A 19,615-nucleotide genomic window follows, 5' to 3' on the forward strand; every position below is an offset into this window, starting at 1 on the left:
TAGTCTTGAGAGTCAGAGCAAAACAGCATATTTTGCAGTACCCAGCATGACTTAAGGTTATAGGCTAGTCTGTTTCATACATTTGCTTTTATTTGACAAACTGGAATAAATGAGAAAAGTGGGCTACTTTAAGGCATGCAAGACCTTCCAGTGACCTGAAACGTTCCTTTGATGTTTGTTTGAGAAGTAGTTGCTCTAATGAGAGAACAGCTCTACTTACAACTCCTGTCCCTACTGCACAAGCACAGCAATTCATGCTCAGTTTGTCATACAGGCAAAAGGAATTTCCTGTTTAGGATAAATAGTGTTTTTTTCCTCTGACATGTCATTTTGGCACTTGGCAGATCTGCTATAAAAGAAAGTGTTTCTGTATTACTTTTGGTGAGAGAGCTGCCTGAGTGGTCAGTATTTTAATTGTTTTACATATTAAATGTTTGCAGAGTAATAAAATTATTTAATTTTATTTTTTTTTTTTTTTAATATGGGTAGGTAGGTTTCTGGTTACATGAGAAGCATTGAGTACAGTAATAACTACATACACTAGTAGCAACAGATCAGTTCTCTATAGGAATGCAAAGATCAAGGTATTTCCTAATACTGGAAAATTCTGGATTTTCCCTCTGCCTCCCCCCGCCTTCCATATATGTAGCATATATAGTATATGTATGTGTATGTATCTTATAAAAGAAATACCCTAAATCCCTAACATCAGTTTTTTGTATGTTAATTGGTGTGGCTTGACATGGAAGTGTGTTTTCCCTTCTGGGAAAAAAAAAACAGGCACCCTCTGATGCAGAATTATTCTATCTTATGTGTGTTACTGTTTTTGCTTCTGTTCTGAATATGAACTAGGAAGAAAATTATTATTTAATTTTTGACAAGTGTTCATGCAGATCTCTTTTACATGTATTTTATTTAAATACATTAAATAATTCCTTAGGGGCTTATGGACTTTTTAACTCAAAATTAACTGACAAATTGATTTCTATGGTCTTTGGCAGGGTTTGCCACTATTAAATGAAAGTTGTGAGCCAAATGGCATTGATAATAGCTCAAGATATACAGAGGCTTAGAGTTCAGTGTTTGAATAACATGTATTAGAAAAAGTATGATTTGGATGAAATCAGGAGAACTTTTTACATTTCATAAATAAATATTCATGTGGCAGAGGGGGAGATGAGGATGGCTTTAAAAATACCTGCAGAGTCAAATTTTCTTTAAAATAAGCATGAATCGGACTTCAGTATACCTTCAGAAACTTTATTGGTCACATGATTTTCATGCATTAGATTTTTAATTACCTTGTCCAAAACTTTCTCTGTTACCAAACTCACTTGCTAATTAAATTCTAAATAGGACTGAAAGATGTTTTGAACTGTGAAACATTTAAAAGCTCAATTTTAGTAACTGATAGAAGAGTTGTAGAAAAAAGCATTATTCTTCTGTCCAAGAGAATATCAAGATCATGAGCCTGCACAACTGGCTTTTGATTAGTCTTTTTCCTACAATAGTATTAAGAACATGGCTTGAGATATTCGAAAATGTCTAATTTTTGAAGAACCAGAGGACCAGCATGACCAGGTGATCTCAGATGATACCCTGAACCGTTTTTTTTATAAAAAATGCAGTGGTTAAAGGACACTTCAAGTTGTATATATGGCATTTATATGGCATGTATTCTCAGAACAGTTATTTTGTAGACTCCTTCCATCTTTAGTAATTCATAGCATAAATGCATGAGAACTTGGCTAGTACGGAAAATAGTGAATAAGGGAACCTGTACTTAAAATGTCACTTTATACTTTTGACTAAGGAGGCCTTGACTCTTCTGTAGGAGATCATAAGAGCTTTGAAGAGAACTACGTAACTTGATACAACTTTTTTTACCTAGTGTTTTGAATAGATCTTTAGTGGAGTTTTTCTTAAGAAAAAGCGATAATTATGGTTACTTTTTGTTCAAAGGTTTTTTCCGTAGCCCTCTAAAGCAAGGAGAGAGCTTTTAAAATAATGAGAGAGTAATTTTTGTGGTCTAGTTATTCTTAGTTTTATTCTGGATTAAAAAATTGAAAATAAATGTCTAATAAATATCTGTTTTAACTAGATGGTCTTGGTTGTCTTTGTTCCATTTACCACCATCTCTAAAGACATGGACCATGCTGGACCTTGTGTAATGAGTATTCATGGGATTTTTTAGGATTCTAGCTTTCTTGGCCTCTTTTTTTAAGCTTTCGACATACAGCAGAAGTCACATAATTCAGCTTTTAATGGTATTTTTTGCAGCTACCATGCAAGCAGTGCTTCACGCAGTTTAAATACTAATCCTCAGTTCATTTCCACCTTTAGACATCATTGTTTACTAATGAAACAATGTTACTATCTACTGACTCTTCTCACATCTTTCAAAGTATTTTTTTTTCTTGAGTATTTTCAGATACAGAACAGTTTGGATTCTCTCCTATCCACCCATTTGATGTCTAGAGAGTTTTTACTGATTTATCATCCCAATGAGATAACTTTGTTCAGAGAATTTTAGCAGTTTTCTTTAGAATTCTAAAATCAGTCCATCAAAGTCCGTCCACTGCCAAGAGCTCAGAATACCTTTCTATTTGAATTCTGGTTTCTAACCCACCAGTCCTGGTGATTTTTATCATATGTGGAGTTACTTTAATTCCTTTTCTTTAGGGCTTAAAGCAGTTTAATGTGTATTCACGATTTTTTCCCCTCCTTTTCACTCCCCCTGTCCCTTTGACATTTCAGGAGAACTTAAGTGCTTCTGGTCTTTTTCATTCTTCAGTGGTAGACTGTTAATATAGTATATCACTTGGCTTTGTGGCTTGTATCTTTTCTCAATTTTGGATGTACTTGTAGTAGTTTTAGCCTCCATAATAGAAGGAGAAAAGAAACTAATCAGCTTCAAAGGTGCTGTTCATGTAACTTTGCGTTGAATTTTTGCAGGTATGCCCAGAGAACTGGTTCTGATGAGTTGTAATGGGAAATACTCTAATCTGTCTGTGAAGGTTTGTCAGAGAGATTCTAGTAAAATTGATGAGTCTAAGCTAGACTGTCTCAAGGAATTGGTTCTCAAAGCAAACGTGAATGAAGGTCGTCTACTGAGCAGTGAAAGCTGCTGTCCTAAAAACTGTTGTTTAGTCCAAGCATCTTGAGTAGGTGGTTTTCTGAATAATCCTTTGTCATTGATGATCCTCTGACATTTACTAGTAATGAGTTCTGGTTTCTCACATTAGTTGAACTGATCGCTTGTGAAGGCAGCATTGAATGAACTTGAAAAGAAAGTGGCAATGGTGTTGCAGGTGTTACCAGCAGATTTGTGTATGTGTCATTGTATATGTATGCCCATATGTTTATGCACATCAGTGAAACAAAAAGAACAGTGGTTTGAAACACTAACTTCTCAGTGTAAGAGACAAAATTTGCAATAGCATTCTGCTAGAAGACCTAGATTAAAGCTGTTAAAGATCTGAACCAGCTTTATTTACATATTGTCTGTGAATATAGCTACACCAATTTACATGTCATCTTGAAAATTTAATGAAGAAAGTATATGACATAAGAGTGGGACATGACTTTTTTCAGCTCTGAAAACGTTTCACAGCATGTTAAATCTTTACTACAGGAAAGACTAGTCAAAATATTCTTTGATGCTTGAATATATATGTTTAATAGAAGGGTTTATTAATAGCATATGGTAAGTTATATAGGGAAAATGAACATGCTTTATGAATAACAGATACTCATTCTGGGTTTCAGATGCCCAGAAAAGTATGGGATGAAAAAATTAAAAAAATCTTTCCAAAAGTGTTTGAAAAGCAGGTGGCAGGATTTGCTTTTCTGAAATTGCAAATATTTGCACATCAGAGATGCATCCAATTTAGGATTAAGAGCTCAAATCTGCACCTGTTTCTCATTTTTTGAGGGGCTGAGAGCAGTTTACTCCTGCTCCCAGTGCACAGATGGAATACATGGTCTCATGTAAGTAAATCTGCCGTGGTTTTATCTGTAGAAAGTTATATGATTTCCTTTTGTTTCAATACATTTTATATAAAATGGTTTCAGAATTCTTTGATTTTTTGAATAAATGAAAGAAATTATGGCTCAGACACAACCATAGTGGTGTTTGTAAAGGGAAATATTTAGGATAAAATTTTTCATCTTAATTTTACCAGCAGGCGTTAAAACCCCTTCCCCTTTATTTGGACAAAAGATAGGAGCTTTTGTAGTTTTCTTGGAGCTGTTGACAAAGACCAGTGATCTGAATAATGAAAGGAAAATAATTGCTTGCTGCTTCTGAAAGACAGTAATATTCATGTTTTTGCCTTGAAATCTGGAACATAAAACCTTTAAATATTGTCAAGTTGCTTCTCTGTGTAAACACAGTATATTAAGCACTTGTACTCTACATTCGTGGATGGCATTCTTTGTAATGATGCAGCTCAAGTGAAGTGTAACTGTTATGTTTCATACAGAATTTAAAATAGTGGAATGTTATTTAAGGGTGGGAGTTGAATGTTACTTCAGAGGTAATGTGATTTAATTATATTAGTCAGTGCTTCTGTATATGCACAAGAATTATATCTTACCGAGTATAAATACTTCAGTTCTGCTGAAATAGAATTTGAAAACGAGATATTAGCATCTAAGCAAAACTCCTGCGTTTTAGCTGCTGAAAATCTGCCCTGTCATTACTAGCTTTATCTGACTGCCTTGTTACTCTCTATACACATAATGCACTTATAATACATAGATTCAAGAAAGTATAAAATACATACCTTGGTACAAGAGCTTTGTTTTATCTGAACGTGAAAAAAAAATAGTCTGGTGAAATATTAATGATAATATGGCAGTTCCTAAGGTCGTTTATCATGGTTAAATTTGTCGTGTGACTAATTAAAGTTGTGAAACATATTTATATGGATGGGAAGGTGGACAAAGTTTCTGGAAATATTTTTACATTAATATGTTCTTTGTTTGGCAGATAATTTCAATTTAATGAGGATGTATGGCATTACTAGTAATGAATTGTATGCATAAGCAGCATTTTACATGGAGGCATAAGAATTGAGACATTCCACTATGTAGAAAGAATAAATAAAAGGGGTTTTTTTTAAGGTTCTGTTGATGGATGAGACTGGCAATTTATTCTGAGCTTTGGATCATCTCTTAGATCTATATTATTTTTGACACAGTTCTTACACTCTTCTTTCACAGTGTATGAGGAGTTCTTAAAAAATATTTAAGTACTTTTTCTTTGTCCTACTTTTTAAGGGGTCTAGACTGAGAGCAATGTTAGCTGAGTTTGCTTTTGATTCAACAGCTGTTTTAAAAAAACTATGTTAACATTTAAATTAAAATCTTAACAAAAAAAAAGACAACTTCAGTTAAGCAAAAGTGTAAAATTATCTCAGAAAGACTAGAGGAGTCTCTCACAAAGTCTTGCACAAGTTCCTAAAGATTCCAAAAGCTGACCAAGAATACAGTTAAGTATTGTGTTTTCTAGTAATCTAGGAGTCTTCAATATATAATAGGGCAAAAAAAGAGGTTCCCAAAGTGCTTTTGATTGTGCTAGAAGGCAACTAACCATAGTTAGATGCACAAATGTGCAAGGAAAATAGTTGTTATGCACAGAAGTCGTGATTTAACAATAGTTCAACATAAGAATCTTCATCTAAGGAGTTAAAAGGAAAATAATTTTATGGGAAGCTCATTCAATGTATGGCAGGTAATCCACAGGTTGTTGGTAGAAAAAGCTAATAGAGCCTCTGGTTTATTCAACTAATGGGAAGTTGGAGTTGACACTTCCTACTGATCGTGAGGTAATAGGGAAGCAGTGAAGGGCTATGAAATTGAACAACTTAGGTTTGATGCAGAAAAAAAGAGGGAGCCAATGAAAAGATAAGGGGAAAGTGGTAGCCTGGTAAGTGTTCATAAGGATTCCATGTATCTGTACAGCAAAACTGCATTTGTTAAAATGTGAGTAGTGTTGCAAAAAGCTCAAAAGGCGGGATGTAAAGAGAGTAGGTGAGATTTTTCAGCAGTATGGAGTGTGAAGAATTTTCCTTGTATGTCTGTATTGCATTCATAGTTTAGTGGTGGATGAGTCTTTCTCACTTTACAGCCAAATTGTGTAGAGTCCTCTCTCTCAGAATAAGGAGGAGTTAAATTTGTACTTCCTTTTTAACTCTAAGCAGTTTGCTGCCTTTCTGCCCTGAAATTTTGCTTTTTCACTATCTCCAAAGTTTCTCAGCAGTTTTGTCCACTGCCTGCCAGAATTTATGGTGCCAGGGGAGACCTCACTCTCCTCTGGCATGTGTGTAGAGGAGGGCTACCCTCAGTCTGTTTAGAGCTGATTTTGGAAAAGAGATTCAAGGGTTTAGCTGTGTAACTTGTTAGCAGGACCTTTGTTGTGCTGTAGTGCTAGGCTAGCGAATAATGGAGCATAGAGCATTTAAATATATGGGTAAAGAACCTAGAAGACTTACAGTCAGAATGTGAGATTATGGAAAGAGGTTCAAACTACAGGTGATGTTTAATTTAGACTGGAGTCACAGAATGAGATTTCTAGTTTGGTGGAAGGAGACAATTCTAGATGAAGCATTTTGACCTGTGAAGGTTGTAATTGAATTTGAAGTTTAAGATGTGAAAGGAAAAGAAAGAAAACCATTGACAAAACCCTGAGGAATCTGCATAGAAAATGGAGCAGAGAATGAGGAGATAGAAGAAATGCTGGAGTGATTTGATAAGTAAGAAGTGGATATCATGGAAACTGATGAAAGATGAGATTTCATGAAGTAAACTGTGTTTTACAGCGGTAAGGGTCAAGGAGGTAGAAGATAGAATATTGTTTCTGCTGTGTATCTAAGAAGTTATTAGAAATTTGGCAAGAACATTTTTCATTGTTAAATACCATTTTTTTTAAAGGGTAAAATGAATGGAGGGAAACTTCAGGCAACAGTTGTAAATAGTGCATTCTTTGAGCTTGGCAATGAAAAGGCAAGAAGTACAATGATAGATGCATGACCACAAATGTTCTAGTATTGTTTTGTATTTCTATAACTTACAATATGCCAATCTGTAATAAAAAAAATTATATAGGCTAATAAAGTTGCTCTGTTCAGTTTCAGGGATCATTATTTTGATTAGTAATATAATCAATGTTCAAATGGAAGAACAAGCATATTATTACATAAAAATTAGTTATTACATATGTACCTAATAAAAAGATCTCAATGTATATGTGGACAGTTGCCATAGGGAATTCTAGTAAATTATAATTTAAATAATTTTGAACTTTCCCTTATAGCAGAGAGAAACTAGTTGCTTTAAGGGCTATATATCAGATATATATATATACACAGCATGTTTTTTTTCATTACTTCATTGTTTCTAAATTATGTTAAAGGGAAAGCAACTGTTGATAAGAATTTAATAGTTCAGCCTGAAAAATACATTTAAAGTGCCCTGAAATATCTCAATTCTGCTTGCAACTGTTAATAGCAATTCTTTAGTAGTTAAGTTAGGAAACTGATGTATTCTTATTGTAAGGTGTTTTCAAAGTTCCTTGGAAAAATAATATAATTAAGAAAAGAAGCTCTGCCAAGAGTTGATGTTTAATATCCATTGTTTACTGGTTATGTTTTGCATATTTATTTGTTGTGGTTTGTACCTGTTGTTCTGACATTGTTTTAATGCTCTGTGTAAAATTTATGTGCAATAATATTAAACCTCAAGGAAGAAGCTTATTTGTCAAGAGACAATTTGGCAAATATGTTTTTGCAGGTACCTTTTGATATATAATCCTGTGGAACAAGAGCGATTTTCAGTGGTTTCAGTCAATGTGAATTCACCCAGAGTTAAATTATTATCTCCTTTGGGAAAACCTGTAACTGTCCAGATTAGTGCTGTTTGGGATGGAGCAACTACAGTATCACATGAAGCGTATCAGGTATGCTACTTTAAAAGCATTGAAGTATTTTTTTGACAGATGTTCTAGCTTCACAGTTGAAGAGAATGGAAAGCATAATTCAAATATTGGCAATTTTGTCTTCTGTAGATAATGCCATTAATTCAGTCATTTTAAAGAAAAAAAGAAACATATATATTTAGCACTAATGTTCTTAAACTGATAAATTGTTAAACTTTTGTGATACGGTGTATTACATTTAAAGGGTCGGTTCCAGCTGCCTGAACAGAAAATACAGGATGTGTCTTTTCACCCAACTTCCTGAAGCTGCTTTTTCCTTCAACTGATAGTCCATACACACAGTCACACAGTTTGTATGTCCTTGAGCACTCCATTTAGAAGGTTTTGTAAATGCAATGTCTTAAGCAGTTAGATTCTGATTTTCTTATCTTTTTTTTTTTCTTCCAGATGTAGAGGCTGGATAGTAATCTCCATTACTTGTGTACTCAAGCTAGACAGATGACTTTGAGTGCACCTCTTGGTTTTGGTTTTAAACAAAGTTTCTGAGAATTTTGAATCATTATAGAAGATTGTCCTCAATGATCGTGCATCAGAAACTGTATTTTATTAAATACTTAGTGATATAACAGTACTATATAAGCTCTATCATTTTACCTTCAGGCTTACATTCTTAGTCTGATTCCTTTTGACTTGGGAAGCCAAGTTGAATTTGTTTCAGGATAACATTCCTGCAAACATAATTCAATAAGTGTCTCTCAGTTGTCCTCTAAAGGGATAATTACTAATAATTGTTCTGGGTTAACCTTGGCCAGCAGCTCAGCCCCACACAGCCGCTCACTCACTGCCCTCAGTGGGATGAAGGAGAGAATTGGAAGGGTAACACTGAGAAAACTCAGGGATTGAGATAAAGACAGTTTAATAGGTAAAGCAAAAGCTGTGCATGTGAGCAAAGCAAAATAAGGAATTTATTCATTCCTTCCCATCGTCACACAGGTGTTCAGCCATTTCCAGGAAACCAGGGCCCTGTCACTTTTAAAGGTTATTTAGGAAGACAAACAACGTAACTCCCAATGTCTCCCCTTCCTCCTTCTTCTCACAGGTTTTATTGCCGAGCATGATGCCATATGGTCTGGGATATCCCTTTGGTCAGTTGGGGTGAGCTGTCCTGGCTGTTGCCTCCCAACGTCTTGTGCACCCTCAGCCCTCTTGCTGGTAGGGCAGCACGAGAATCAGAAAAGGCCCTGATGCTGCATGAACAGTGCTCAGTGATAGCTAAATCATCCCTATGTTATCAATACTGTTGATATCAAACCATAGCACCATATGAGTTACTACGAAATAATTTAACTCTATCCCAGCCAAAACTAGTATGATACTTAACACTGTGTGGGAATGGCCTGAAGAAGATGAAGAAATAAAATTCTGTATCTGTACCTCAAATTCTAAGCAAACTGCTTTGGAGATCTTCCTTGTATATTACTCTTCAGTACAGATTACTTTATAGCTCCTAAATAACCAATGACTAAAAATGACACCATTGCCTTATATTTTTCCTATTTAAATTTCTGGATTTTTAAATGCAACTGAAGTGGTAAGTAGGGTCTGCGTGCGCTTGATACACACACATCTTTAATGCACAGCAGATACACTCAGAACTGCCTATCAATGCTAACATACTGTTTTAACAAGATTAAAAAAAAATCATCATTTCATTAATGTAACAGTGATCTTGATGCAAAGCAAATTAGCGATACAGCCATTTTTGTTTTCTATTTCCTCTTAACATGCTTCAGCTATTAATTTTGGAATGTCATTTGTAATGTCATACTCATTTATGGAATATGGGAAAAGTTTAGCTATCCTAAAATCATTGAAGCAAAAGGAGTTACTCTGATTATAAATGTAGTATAAAAAGTTGATAGTTCAATGTTTTCAATAATGACTGCTTATTTGCTACCAACAGATCTCTTTTGTGGCGCACCTACCACCCCTAGGGCTTGGAGTTTACCAGCTTTTGGAAGTTCAGAGTTCAGAAGCAGTTTTAGCAGACTATAACATATACATGAGGAACAGTAGGCATGAGAAGCCAGACAGACTTTTCAAGATAAAAGAGATGCAGAATTCTGTGGATAATATAATCTTGGAAAACTCTTACATGAAACTGTGGTTTTCTGGAATGTCTGGATTACTGGAGGTATCTTGCATTGTATTTTTAAACACTATGTTTTACTTTTTTAAGAACTTCTGTTCCTATTCACATAAACCTAAATGTGTCAACTGTTTCCAACATGATTTTGTCCTTAGAAAATAAATACCAAAGAAGATGGTAAAAATCATCCAATGAAGGTGGAGTTTGCTTGGTATGGTACTACAAGTAACCGGGATAAAAGTGGAGCTTATCTCTTCTTACCAGATGGAGATGCCAAGGTAAATCTTTCGTTTGCAGAGATTCTAATCTTGAAGTAACTTGAAGCAAATACAAATTGGAAGAGCTAGTTTTCCTCAACACTGAAATACAGCTGTGTGGCTAGAAATAATTACATCCATTATTGAAATGATTGGCAGAACTTCATAACCCTGGATTTGTGTAGTGACACAGAATTAACTTGAAAGAGTAAAAATATGCAGAATATTTATGATTTACCAAAACACTTAAATAAGATGCTACCCTTACAAGAAATACAGTGAGATGTGACTATTCACTATCAATAAAATAAGTTTACTTTCACTTCCTGTGGTGAAAATGTATAGGACATACTGATTGATTTCCTTGTTTCTTCATTCTTCCGATTCTCAAATTTCTTTACTGTGAATGAGGAGCGTCCAGTTCAGTGTGTAGTACTTTTTTAGCTGATGTTAGCATAGGTAGTTTAATAGAGTAATTGAGATACTGAGTCACAGTTGATGAATGTAAAGATGGAGAAGCAATCAACTGTTCTGATTTAGTTGTCTAGGGTTGTCAGTATTCTTAGCTGCGTAATTATTAGAGGACAACAGCATACTGCTATTAGTTTTCAAATTGGAAACTGTTCTTACACTGACTTAATTACCATATGGAATCTACTGTATGACTTTTGGAACTGGAAAGGTGATATTTCAGAAAGCAAATGGTGAAATTGAGAAAACTTAAGCTAGCTGTTTTGGAGCATATTTCTTCTGCCCCGTTTCTCCTGGGGAAACTTAAGTTGCATGCATAAAGCAAACTGGGAATGCTATGTCTACCACTTCACAAAATAAGCAAGGGTAATCTTTTTTTGCGTTACATGTGTAAATCAGTCTGCAATCAGACAGAACAGTTTCCTTTCCTTTTAGTAGTCTCTCCTGGAAGTTTTGAGTTCTGTGAGTTGGCAGTTTTAAACCATGTACTATATTTAGTCCCATAATTGCATCAGTTGTGGTCAACAGGGTTTACTTATTCTTAATTTTTAAATGTCAGTGGTTTTGATTTGTGAAGATCTGAACGATATCACTTACGGTTTTTAATTTTTACCTTTCATCAGCTGCATGGTCACACTTTAATCTTATTTTAGATGCTACTTAGTCTCTTGCTTATAAAAACAATAATCACTAAATCTAACAGTTATATGATTTTTACTACTCTCTTGAATTATTTGTTTTATAAAAAAAATCTGGACAAATGCTATGGTTTGAACAGAAAAAGTTTGTCACATGACTGCAAGCACAGTTAGAAACTAAGGTACTTTTATGAAAAATTAAAGTACATTTTTAGTTAACATTTTAAAAGGGTAATATGTTCAGCTTTTGCAACTTTTTATAAAATAAACATGATATCATGATATTTCTAAAAATTCTGCTTCATTAACATACCATAAGGCTCATTTGGCTTGCATTTTAATAACATTAATTAGGTTGTCCCATTGGGAATAACAATGTAATTTTATAGTAGTTTCTAAACCAGTTTGAACTAATGATTTCTGTCTTAAAAGAAATGCCATCTGTTCAGAGTTCTCAGTTTGAGGTGGATTGACTATCGTTTCTAAGTCCCTGTGTGGAGTAGTGATAGGATGGATTACAGGCAGTTTTCTGGAATTTTTTTTTTTTTGGCTAGGTGTTTTTTTTTTTCCTATCCCATTCACCCTATGTATTACTGCAAGATTTGCAGACAGTAATTGTATTTGATGTTGTGTCATTTTCCTTTGGTATCAGTACAGTTATATGTTCTCTTTGCCTTTTTTAACTGATTGTTTTGTCACCTGGTAAGTCTTTTGATCCTTTCTTTTTAGTTCTGCAGTACTGAAATTATTTTTCCTCATCTATATAATTGTCTCTCTTACTATAGTGCTTATATAGCCTTTTTGGTCTTGAGTTCTTCTGCGAGTTTAATTTTGGAAACTTGGTGCTGTAACGTGCAAGGTTTGCAGGCCATGACTTAAAGCCATGTCAATTTAGGACACTTGAGACATACAGTGCACCTCTGGTAAGCAGTAGGCTGTTATGAGTGGGTATCGTGTTTTCTGCCGATGATGGTCTGTGTACTGGAATGTACACAGATCTGAGTCTTTCGAGAGGTTCCTTGGATTAATCATCTTGACGGCAGACCTAAAACCAAAAAGAGCACATTATTGCTAAGACGCAGAAAGCCTCTACTACCTGCACGAAGTTGGACATTGGCAGAGACGTGGATTAATGACAGTGATATACATGGTATGGAATAGGAGGTACACTGAACACCCATAACTCTTTGTCACTGCTCTGGAAAGAATAGCTGGACTTAAGGCTCTACAGTGTTTGCCATGGTGCAGCTAGACAGCACCCCAGTCTCTGGGGTTGTGGCATAGGGTCTTGACAATGGATGATTCTGTCTCTGAAGCATGAAAGTGTTTCAATGGCAGCCTCAGGTCAGGCCACCAGTGCAAAGTCCAGGGCAAGGACCAAGGCTCCATGCTGCAGCTGTGGCGATATCGCAGTGCTCCTACCATGTCTTTGTATTTTCTGCAAAATAGAATAAAAGCAAGGTGCCAGGGAAAAAGACAAGCAGTATCTTAATGTTTTAAAACGCCAGTGCTGCTTAACTGATTAACAGTGTTATCAAGGTTTGGAAGGAAGGAACTTCCCTGGATCTCACAACAAATGCAAACAAAAGCATCCTGCCTATGAAGGGAGAACATGTTTCTATCGCTTGTGATTTTGTGAAGGATGGCCAACTCTGCAAAGCTGTTTAGATCTGGGGGAAAAAAAAAGAGTAATCAAGAAACTCTGAAACGGTTAAATGTCTGTATTTTCTTCTATATATTCAAGACAATTCAGTATATGATGACCTACTTTATAACCATGTTCAGTATCAATGGGGAATAGAACAAAGCAGTTTTTTCCGAAGAATCAGATGCTTGTGGGATCAATGTGAGTGGTTCATTTTCTTGTTCTACAAATCAGTTTTTCAGTATCAAAGTGGACTTTTTTGATAGTCCCAGACTGGGAAATTGTGATTCTCCCTCAGGCAGCTGTGTACATGTATGTGCTAGTTGCTGTAGGTACTTATGTACTAACAGAATGTATAAGAAAAGAGATTTATTTTTTTTATCCTACAGGGTCTCTAGTACTAGAGCTTTTCTACCTTTTTTCCTCTTCAGACTTTTTCTCCATGGTTACACTTCCTTTACTGACGATGATCTCTGGCTCGTATAGCTGCAGCTGCTGCTACTAGCTTTAAGAAACTTTTTTGTGACAGGTCCTTTTTTAATATGTCAGGATTACCTGTTGCCTCTACTTCTCAGAGAAGAACACACATCTGAGTTATGTGAATGCTTGGCCTTCAAATCTAAGGTATAGATAAGATAATGGTATCTTTCTGCATTTTTATAAGTGAGATGGGGATGTAGCTACTGCTGAAAAGGAGAGAGACTATCCAGTTAGAGTATCCCGCTGTATCCATTTTCAGATCTTCCCTCTCAGAAAGGCACAGAATCCTCATTCAAGTGTAATATCCTTACCTTTCATGCTTCCCATGTTTCTGTATGCCTGATAACAGAAAGAGACAAGTACGCAGGCACCATTACTTGGAGGGTGCTCACAATCAGCTGCCTTTGAAGTGTCTGTTCTTTCCTTGGTGCTATGTATTTTCCTCAAGCATCATATCTATCATCTAAAAATCTGCCCTACATACTGGTGGGGTTGTTTGTGGAGGCAAAAGTTTTAAAATGACAACTGTTTCTCTTCTGACATGTAATTCTTAAAACACAGATTTCAAGATCTCATAGTATCTGATTTTATTATTTTTTTCCTCCCAAAGCCCAGTCAAAAAAACCCAACCTGCCAAATGAAGCATAGTCTGCTATTGAGAAACAACTTTTATTGAAGGCTTTATCTTGACTATTCTAAAATCTCAGGCATATCAATTCGGTCTGTATTAGAAAACTTTCCTGTGGGCGTAGTTTGTTTATCTTCCGCACCAACAGTATGCTGCACTGCCAGAAATTTCTAGGCCACACTAAGATGGTTAGCAGTGCTTCACTTGACTACAAGAGGAAAGGCTTACTGCCCATGCTTCATGACTTCAGGCTGCAATATGCCATGACAGCTTCTATGCAAGCCAGTAAACCTTTAGGTAAAGGCATCTCTCCAGTTATCTCTGCCCCTTGGCACTTTGGCACCCAATTTGATGCCAAGTATTTTAAGATATCCTAGGGAACTATGGGATATTATTTTGCGCCAAGTATTCTCCCTTAAAATTTCTAGCTTTTTTTTTTTTGCCTCCCACAGGAGGTTGTCACATTTCTTTTGAATATGAGTACTGAAAAATTATTTCTGGACCCTTTGACCCATAGTTTTGTTGTCCTGTTTCTGAAAATACTGCTTTCCAGGCTCAACAAAACCTTTCACAGCAGGCTGCTGAATCTTGTACAATGGAACTCATTCCAGTGGAGCTGAGGGGAACAAATTTTACAGGGCCTTTTCATTTTAACTGTTTAGGAAGTGGAGACTACCACTGCATATGAGACTCAAATATTTTTATTCCTAATAAAAGGTCTGACTAATCATAAAATCCTTCATGCAGGAAGGTCATTTAGATGAAGCTCCCACTCAAAGCAGAGTAAATACTAAATTCAGACCAGGGTTTTGTCCAGTCAGTTTTGCAAATAGCTCTATCATTGTTCCTTCCACTTAGAAAAGAAAGTAGTTTCTGTCTGAGTAGTAAGAGGCTTGTTTCTGCATTTTAGTCACACTTTCACATCAAAAGTATCTTTATACTTTTTCAGAGCCAGGACCAGGAACACTTCACAGGCTTCTGTGCATCTTACCAAGGAGCTTTACAATGATACTAGAACAATTGCACTTTCAATGCATAAAGATGTTTTCCTGCTGAAAGCCTGATACATTGGAATGTTTTCAGTGTGGCAAACCTGATCAATAATCTCTTTATAGGTTCTGAACTCCGTATGTCTCCAGATGACTATCAAGAAATCACTTTCTAGGATTAGTGCTTTTCTAGGCACTAAATATGAATTAGGAGGCTTCCCTGTTCTCTCAGTACCATATTTTTTCTTCACTTTTCCTGTTTTGCCCAACAATCAGGAAGCAACAGGCATCCTGAAGAACTCAAGTGTACATCGTATCTCCACTTTTTGTATCAGAAAGAACCTGTCTAACCCCCAAAACCACACGACAGCTTGTGTCTTTGTAACTCTCCTTCCTTATTTGTACCTTTCGCCCCTCACTGTGTCTGAATTAGAGTCTTACAAAACGGTGTTGGTACATGTCTCTCAATGCGTGTGCTAGTGGAATCACAAATTATGATTTTAAGAAAAATCATTATTTTCAGACAATACCTGCAAATTTACACTTAATTCCTTTTCTTTCCTATCGCCTTATCTTTCTGTATAGTTCAGAATGGTAAGTATGGTTGCCTTTGTCTTCAGCAGGGGGTCTGATCTGGCTGCATGTGCAGCTTGGATACTCTGCTGTGTGAACTTCGTGTTTGTGGCAATATCCCAGAATCTGAGAGTTGTTAAATACATCATATGGGAACAACGTATTTTGGTAGTTTTGTCAATGTCACCATCGTCTTTTATGCTAACAAGCTAGATGGAACAGAATTCCTCCAAGTACTTTTTTTTTTACTTTTTGTTTAAAAAAATTAGTTCAGGTAATTTTTTTTTCTTTTTTTAATAAGTGCACAGCCTTTTGCATTCCTTTGTCACTCATGCAGCATGTTTCCATTTTGCTGGTTTGGTCCTGGATACCTCCAGTGAGAGCCCTAGGGAGAAATGTTCTTACAAACAACAGAAATAAGCCCATAAGATAGGTGTTACTTTGCTAACAAAATGTATTTGGCAGGCTGCTGTTCGTGTAAGTAGTACTCCCCTTGGTAACAACTGGCGAGTGTATTTGCTTGGCCTGAAAACTTCAGTTTCTCAGTTCATTTTCTGAGAGTTCCTTTAGCTGCTGTTTCATTCCTTCATTGCTAACCTGAGGATCTTCATGTTGCCCTACCCTGCAGGCAGGATTTTGAAGGTTTTGTTAATTTCACCTTCCTGTTCATAATCCAGTTCCTTTGTGGGACGTAATCTAAACATATACTTCTAGCTGAATGTTGTCACAGGTTAAATGAGTTTGTCTTCTCTACCTATGTGAGATAGATAAGCAGATAGATAGCAATCTCTTCTGCCAGAAGAAAGGGGAAGATTGAGTCTACAGTTACTGATCTTGGCAGTTTTTCGTGGAAATAAGAGAACCCAAAACCCACTTCAAATTCTAACCTAAAATCTGGTCTTCAAATTTCCTTTATCCCAGCATATTAATTCACCTAGCTTTCCTGTCCTCCTAATACCATACTCTTCCTGTATTTCGCAGCTAGCAAATGGGTTTTTCATAATACATAACACTTGTCTGTCTTACTGACAAGATGAGACCCCTTAGAAGTATGCCATCTTTTTTTCATGTCAACTGTTAAGAAGTACAAAAGTTTCTTTACTCATTTTGGTTTTTGTACTGATCAACTGGATAAAACATTGCTGTAAGATGATCAGCAGAAAAATCCCTTTCTCCCTAAAACAACCCATCTTACCAAAGTGTAAGCAACTATGATTCCTCTACCGAACTCCTGTACAAAGTATTCCTGTAGTTGATAGTTGCAGAGTGGCCTCCTGAAACTTTGGAAGAGTTTTTATTAAACAGTGTTCTGTCTGAAGCCTTAAAAATAAGATCCCTTTCTTTCTAAGAGCCTTAAGAATAGAAAGGCAGGCTTTTAGTCTTTGAAAGTTTTTTTCAGTTTCTTCTTTTATACAAATACTTCTTGAAATGTTCTCTGTGAATATACGTATAACTATATGCACAAACAAGAAGGTAGGACTATAGGTACCTCTACTTGCTGTTTTCTGACATGTTCTGCACGTGTGTAATCTTGATTTCCTGTCTTCCTCAAGACACATTTGATCTTTGATTTCCTTGCTTGAGAAGAAAGAGCTTACTCTGTCCTTCTTATGACATCGGCACTTACAGGAGAACAGCCACCCTCTAAGAGCTTTCTGCTTGGATCCCTCTGAATAACACATTTTTCAAGTATTTTGTTGGGTTTTTTTTGAGTGAGGTCTATTTATTGCTGTTGCCCTATAGTAGTAATTGCATATCTTGTGTTTTCATTTTGGCTTTGTACACACTTGATATTTAACCCATTTTTAACTTTGTAGTCATCCATGTATTTCTGTGTAGTGTATACAGTTCAGTTTGGGATCAACTGTTTTAAAGAAAAGTCATTGTTTCCTTAGCTGAGATTTAAAATACTGTGACTACATGGAAAATAATTTTCTTTACCTCTTTGGTTTGCCTATAGATATGCAAAATTTCTACTAGTCTTTGAGAGACATCAGTAAGAAGCCAGTGTCCCTCTTGAGGTTTCTTAATGGTTCCCAGCTCTACCCTGCATTCCAGGGGGCTCCCCTGGCAACTGTAGCTGCTTTTGATGAAGCAAAATCTTCCTTTTTCACTTTCAAAAGGATATGCAAACTGATCCACAAGACAGTGTAGAGGCAGCTTTCTTCATGCAGTGTGTAACACTGATAAAGTAAACTATAAGCAAAGCAAACAGACAGTTAAACCATCTGCCACAGATTATGAAACTACAGTATTTGATTACTGGTTAGCAAGTATAATTTTGCTAGCAAAAAAGCTCAATCCAGATGTTTGCAATATTAGTACATTACCGTGTTTGTCTATAGGCCTTGTATCCATTAATCCTCATAAAATGCCTGTGAGATATGTAATGAGAGTTATCCTAACGTTAGCTAAAGGAAAAGTGGGGCTCTGAAGAGAAGTTGCTCAATTTCAGATTAGGAGTAATTTTTTAATTCCCAGTTTTTAGCCTAGACTTAGAGAACAGTTTAAAAAAATTAAAATACTTTTAAATATTTATTAAATACTTCCATTTATTGACACTCTTTTTATGTAAAACTTTTAAAATAATTATTCTAACTGTCTATTTTATTTTGGTAGCCTTATATTTTTACAGATCCACCTACCATAAGAGTTGCTCATGGAAAGATTTTCTCAGAAGTTGTATGTTTTTTTCACCACGTGACACATACCATGCGACTGTATAAAGTCCAGGGTAAGAGTTGTGAAGATTTGTCTCTATCAGCAGTTATCTGTCATCACTACAGTCTTGGATCATACTTGTCTTTTTAATGTTTAAATGTGCTTGTGAACTAGTGCAGAATTCATCAGACTGAAGTCTATTTACTAGGTTCAATTCAGAATGATCGCTTTCTGAGCTTTATGCTAGTCCTTAAACTGGCATGCTTAAACTCAACAGACTTGTTGGCGATACCTCTCAGTATTAGGAAATTTTATAGTATAAATTAACCTACAAGGAGATCCCAAACTTTACCAGGTCATCTGAATGCTGTAAATTCTGAAAATATTCAGAAATACTTTGGAGATGATGTAAAAATGTAGTTTCTAGCTTCAAACTTAGTGATGAAGGTGCAACAGTATCTGAGTTGCAAAGAATGTAAAGTCAACACTTCAGCACTTGAAGGAACTTAAACACGTTTTGTATTAGCGTTACTTTTACTGTAGGTGTTGAAATTGACTGCACAGTTTTTAAAATCTTATCATGTTTAATTATTTTCTAAACACCTTCAAAAACAAATAATGGAGCTATAAGTACTTTGAAAGTCTCCCTTGCTCTTTTCCTTATTCCTTTTAGGTTTCAAAAATAGTATTGCCACCAATACATACTTTGCAGTCACACAGAACTGATCTGTTTGATTTTTTTAATTATTATTATTATTTTTAGTTGTAATATATTTCCCTTTAGAACTAAAATTGATTCAAATGCTTCATTTTTTTTCTTACAGAACTTGATACTTGGAAGTTTGAAGTTGCTAGAGTTAACCCATATGCCATTTACTGATCACAGTTTAGTTGCCAACTTGTGTGATACAGCAATTCTAGATCACATTCCTTATGAACAAACCAAGATGTTGTATAGTAATTTGTTGTTGAAGAACCTGAGGAAAGATGTTTATATTCAAGTTTATATTTTTTGGTTTTATGTGACCAATATGTTAAATGGGCTTAGATGAATAAGAAGGTACCTTGTGGTCAAAATGCCAAAAATGTAAAAAAGTTACTTTGCTTTGTGGTTTTCAGTAACTTAAAATTCTTAGCAAGGAGGGGACTTGTATAAGGAGGATTGTTTATTGTAGTGAAGGGGAG

At 35.6% G+C, this 19,615-nt stretch overlaps 1 protein-coding gene across 1 annotated transcript in view; it reads left to right on the plus strand.

The window, feature by feature from the left end:
• The window catches only part of MAN2A1 (mannosidase alpha class 2A member 1), a gene marked incomplete at its 5' end in the record, with an annotated part of 122,262 nt that overhangs the window by 72,189 nt on the left and 30,458 nt on the right, over positions 1–19,615 (plus strand). Inside the window, 4 exons of the mRNA XM_082013450.1 lie at positions 7,795–7,960; positions 9,903–10,133; positions 10,244–10,366; positions 18,389–18,503. Coding sequence (XP_081869576.1) covers positions 7,795–7,960; positions 9,903–10,133; positions 10,244–10,366; positions 18,389–18,503 — 635 coding nt within the window. The remainder of the gene's footprint in view (positions 1–7,794; positions 7,961–9,902; positions 10,134–10,243; positions 10,367–18,388; positions 18,504–19,615) is intronic.

The sequence above is a fragment of the Phaethon aethereus genome, assembly GCF_964289735.1.
Source record: "Phaethon aethereus genome assembly, chromosome: Z".
NCBI classification, from domain to species: domain Eukaryota; kingdom Metazoa; phylum Chordata; class Aves; order Phaethontiformes; family Phaethontidae; genus Phaethon; species Phaethon aethereus.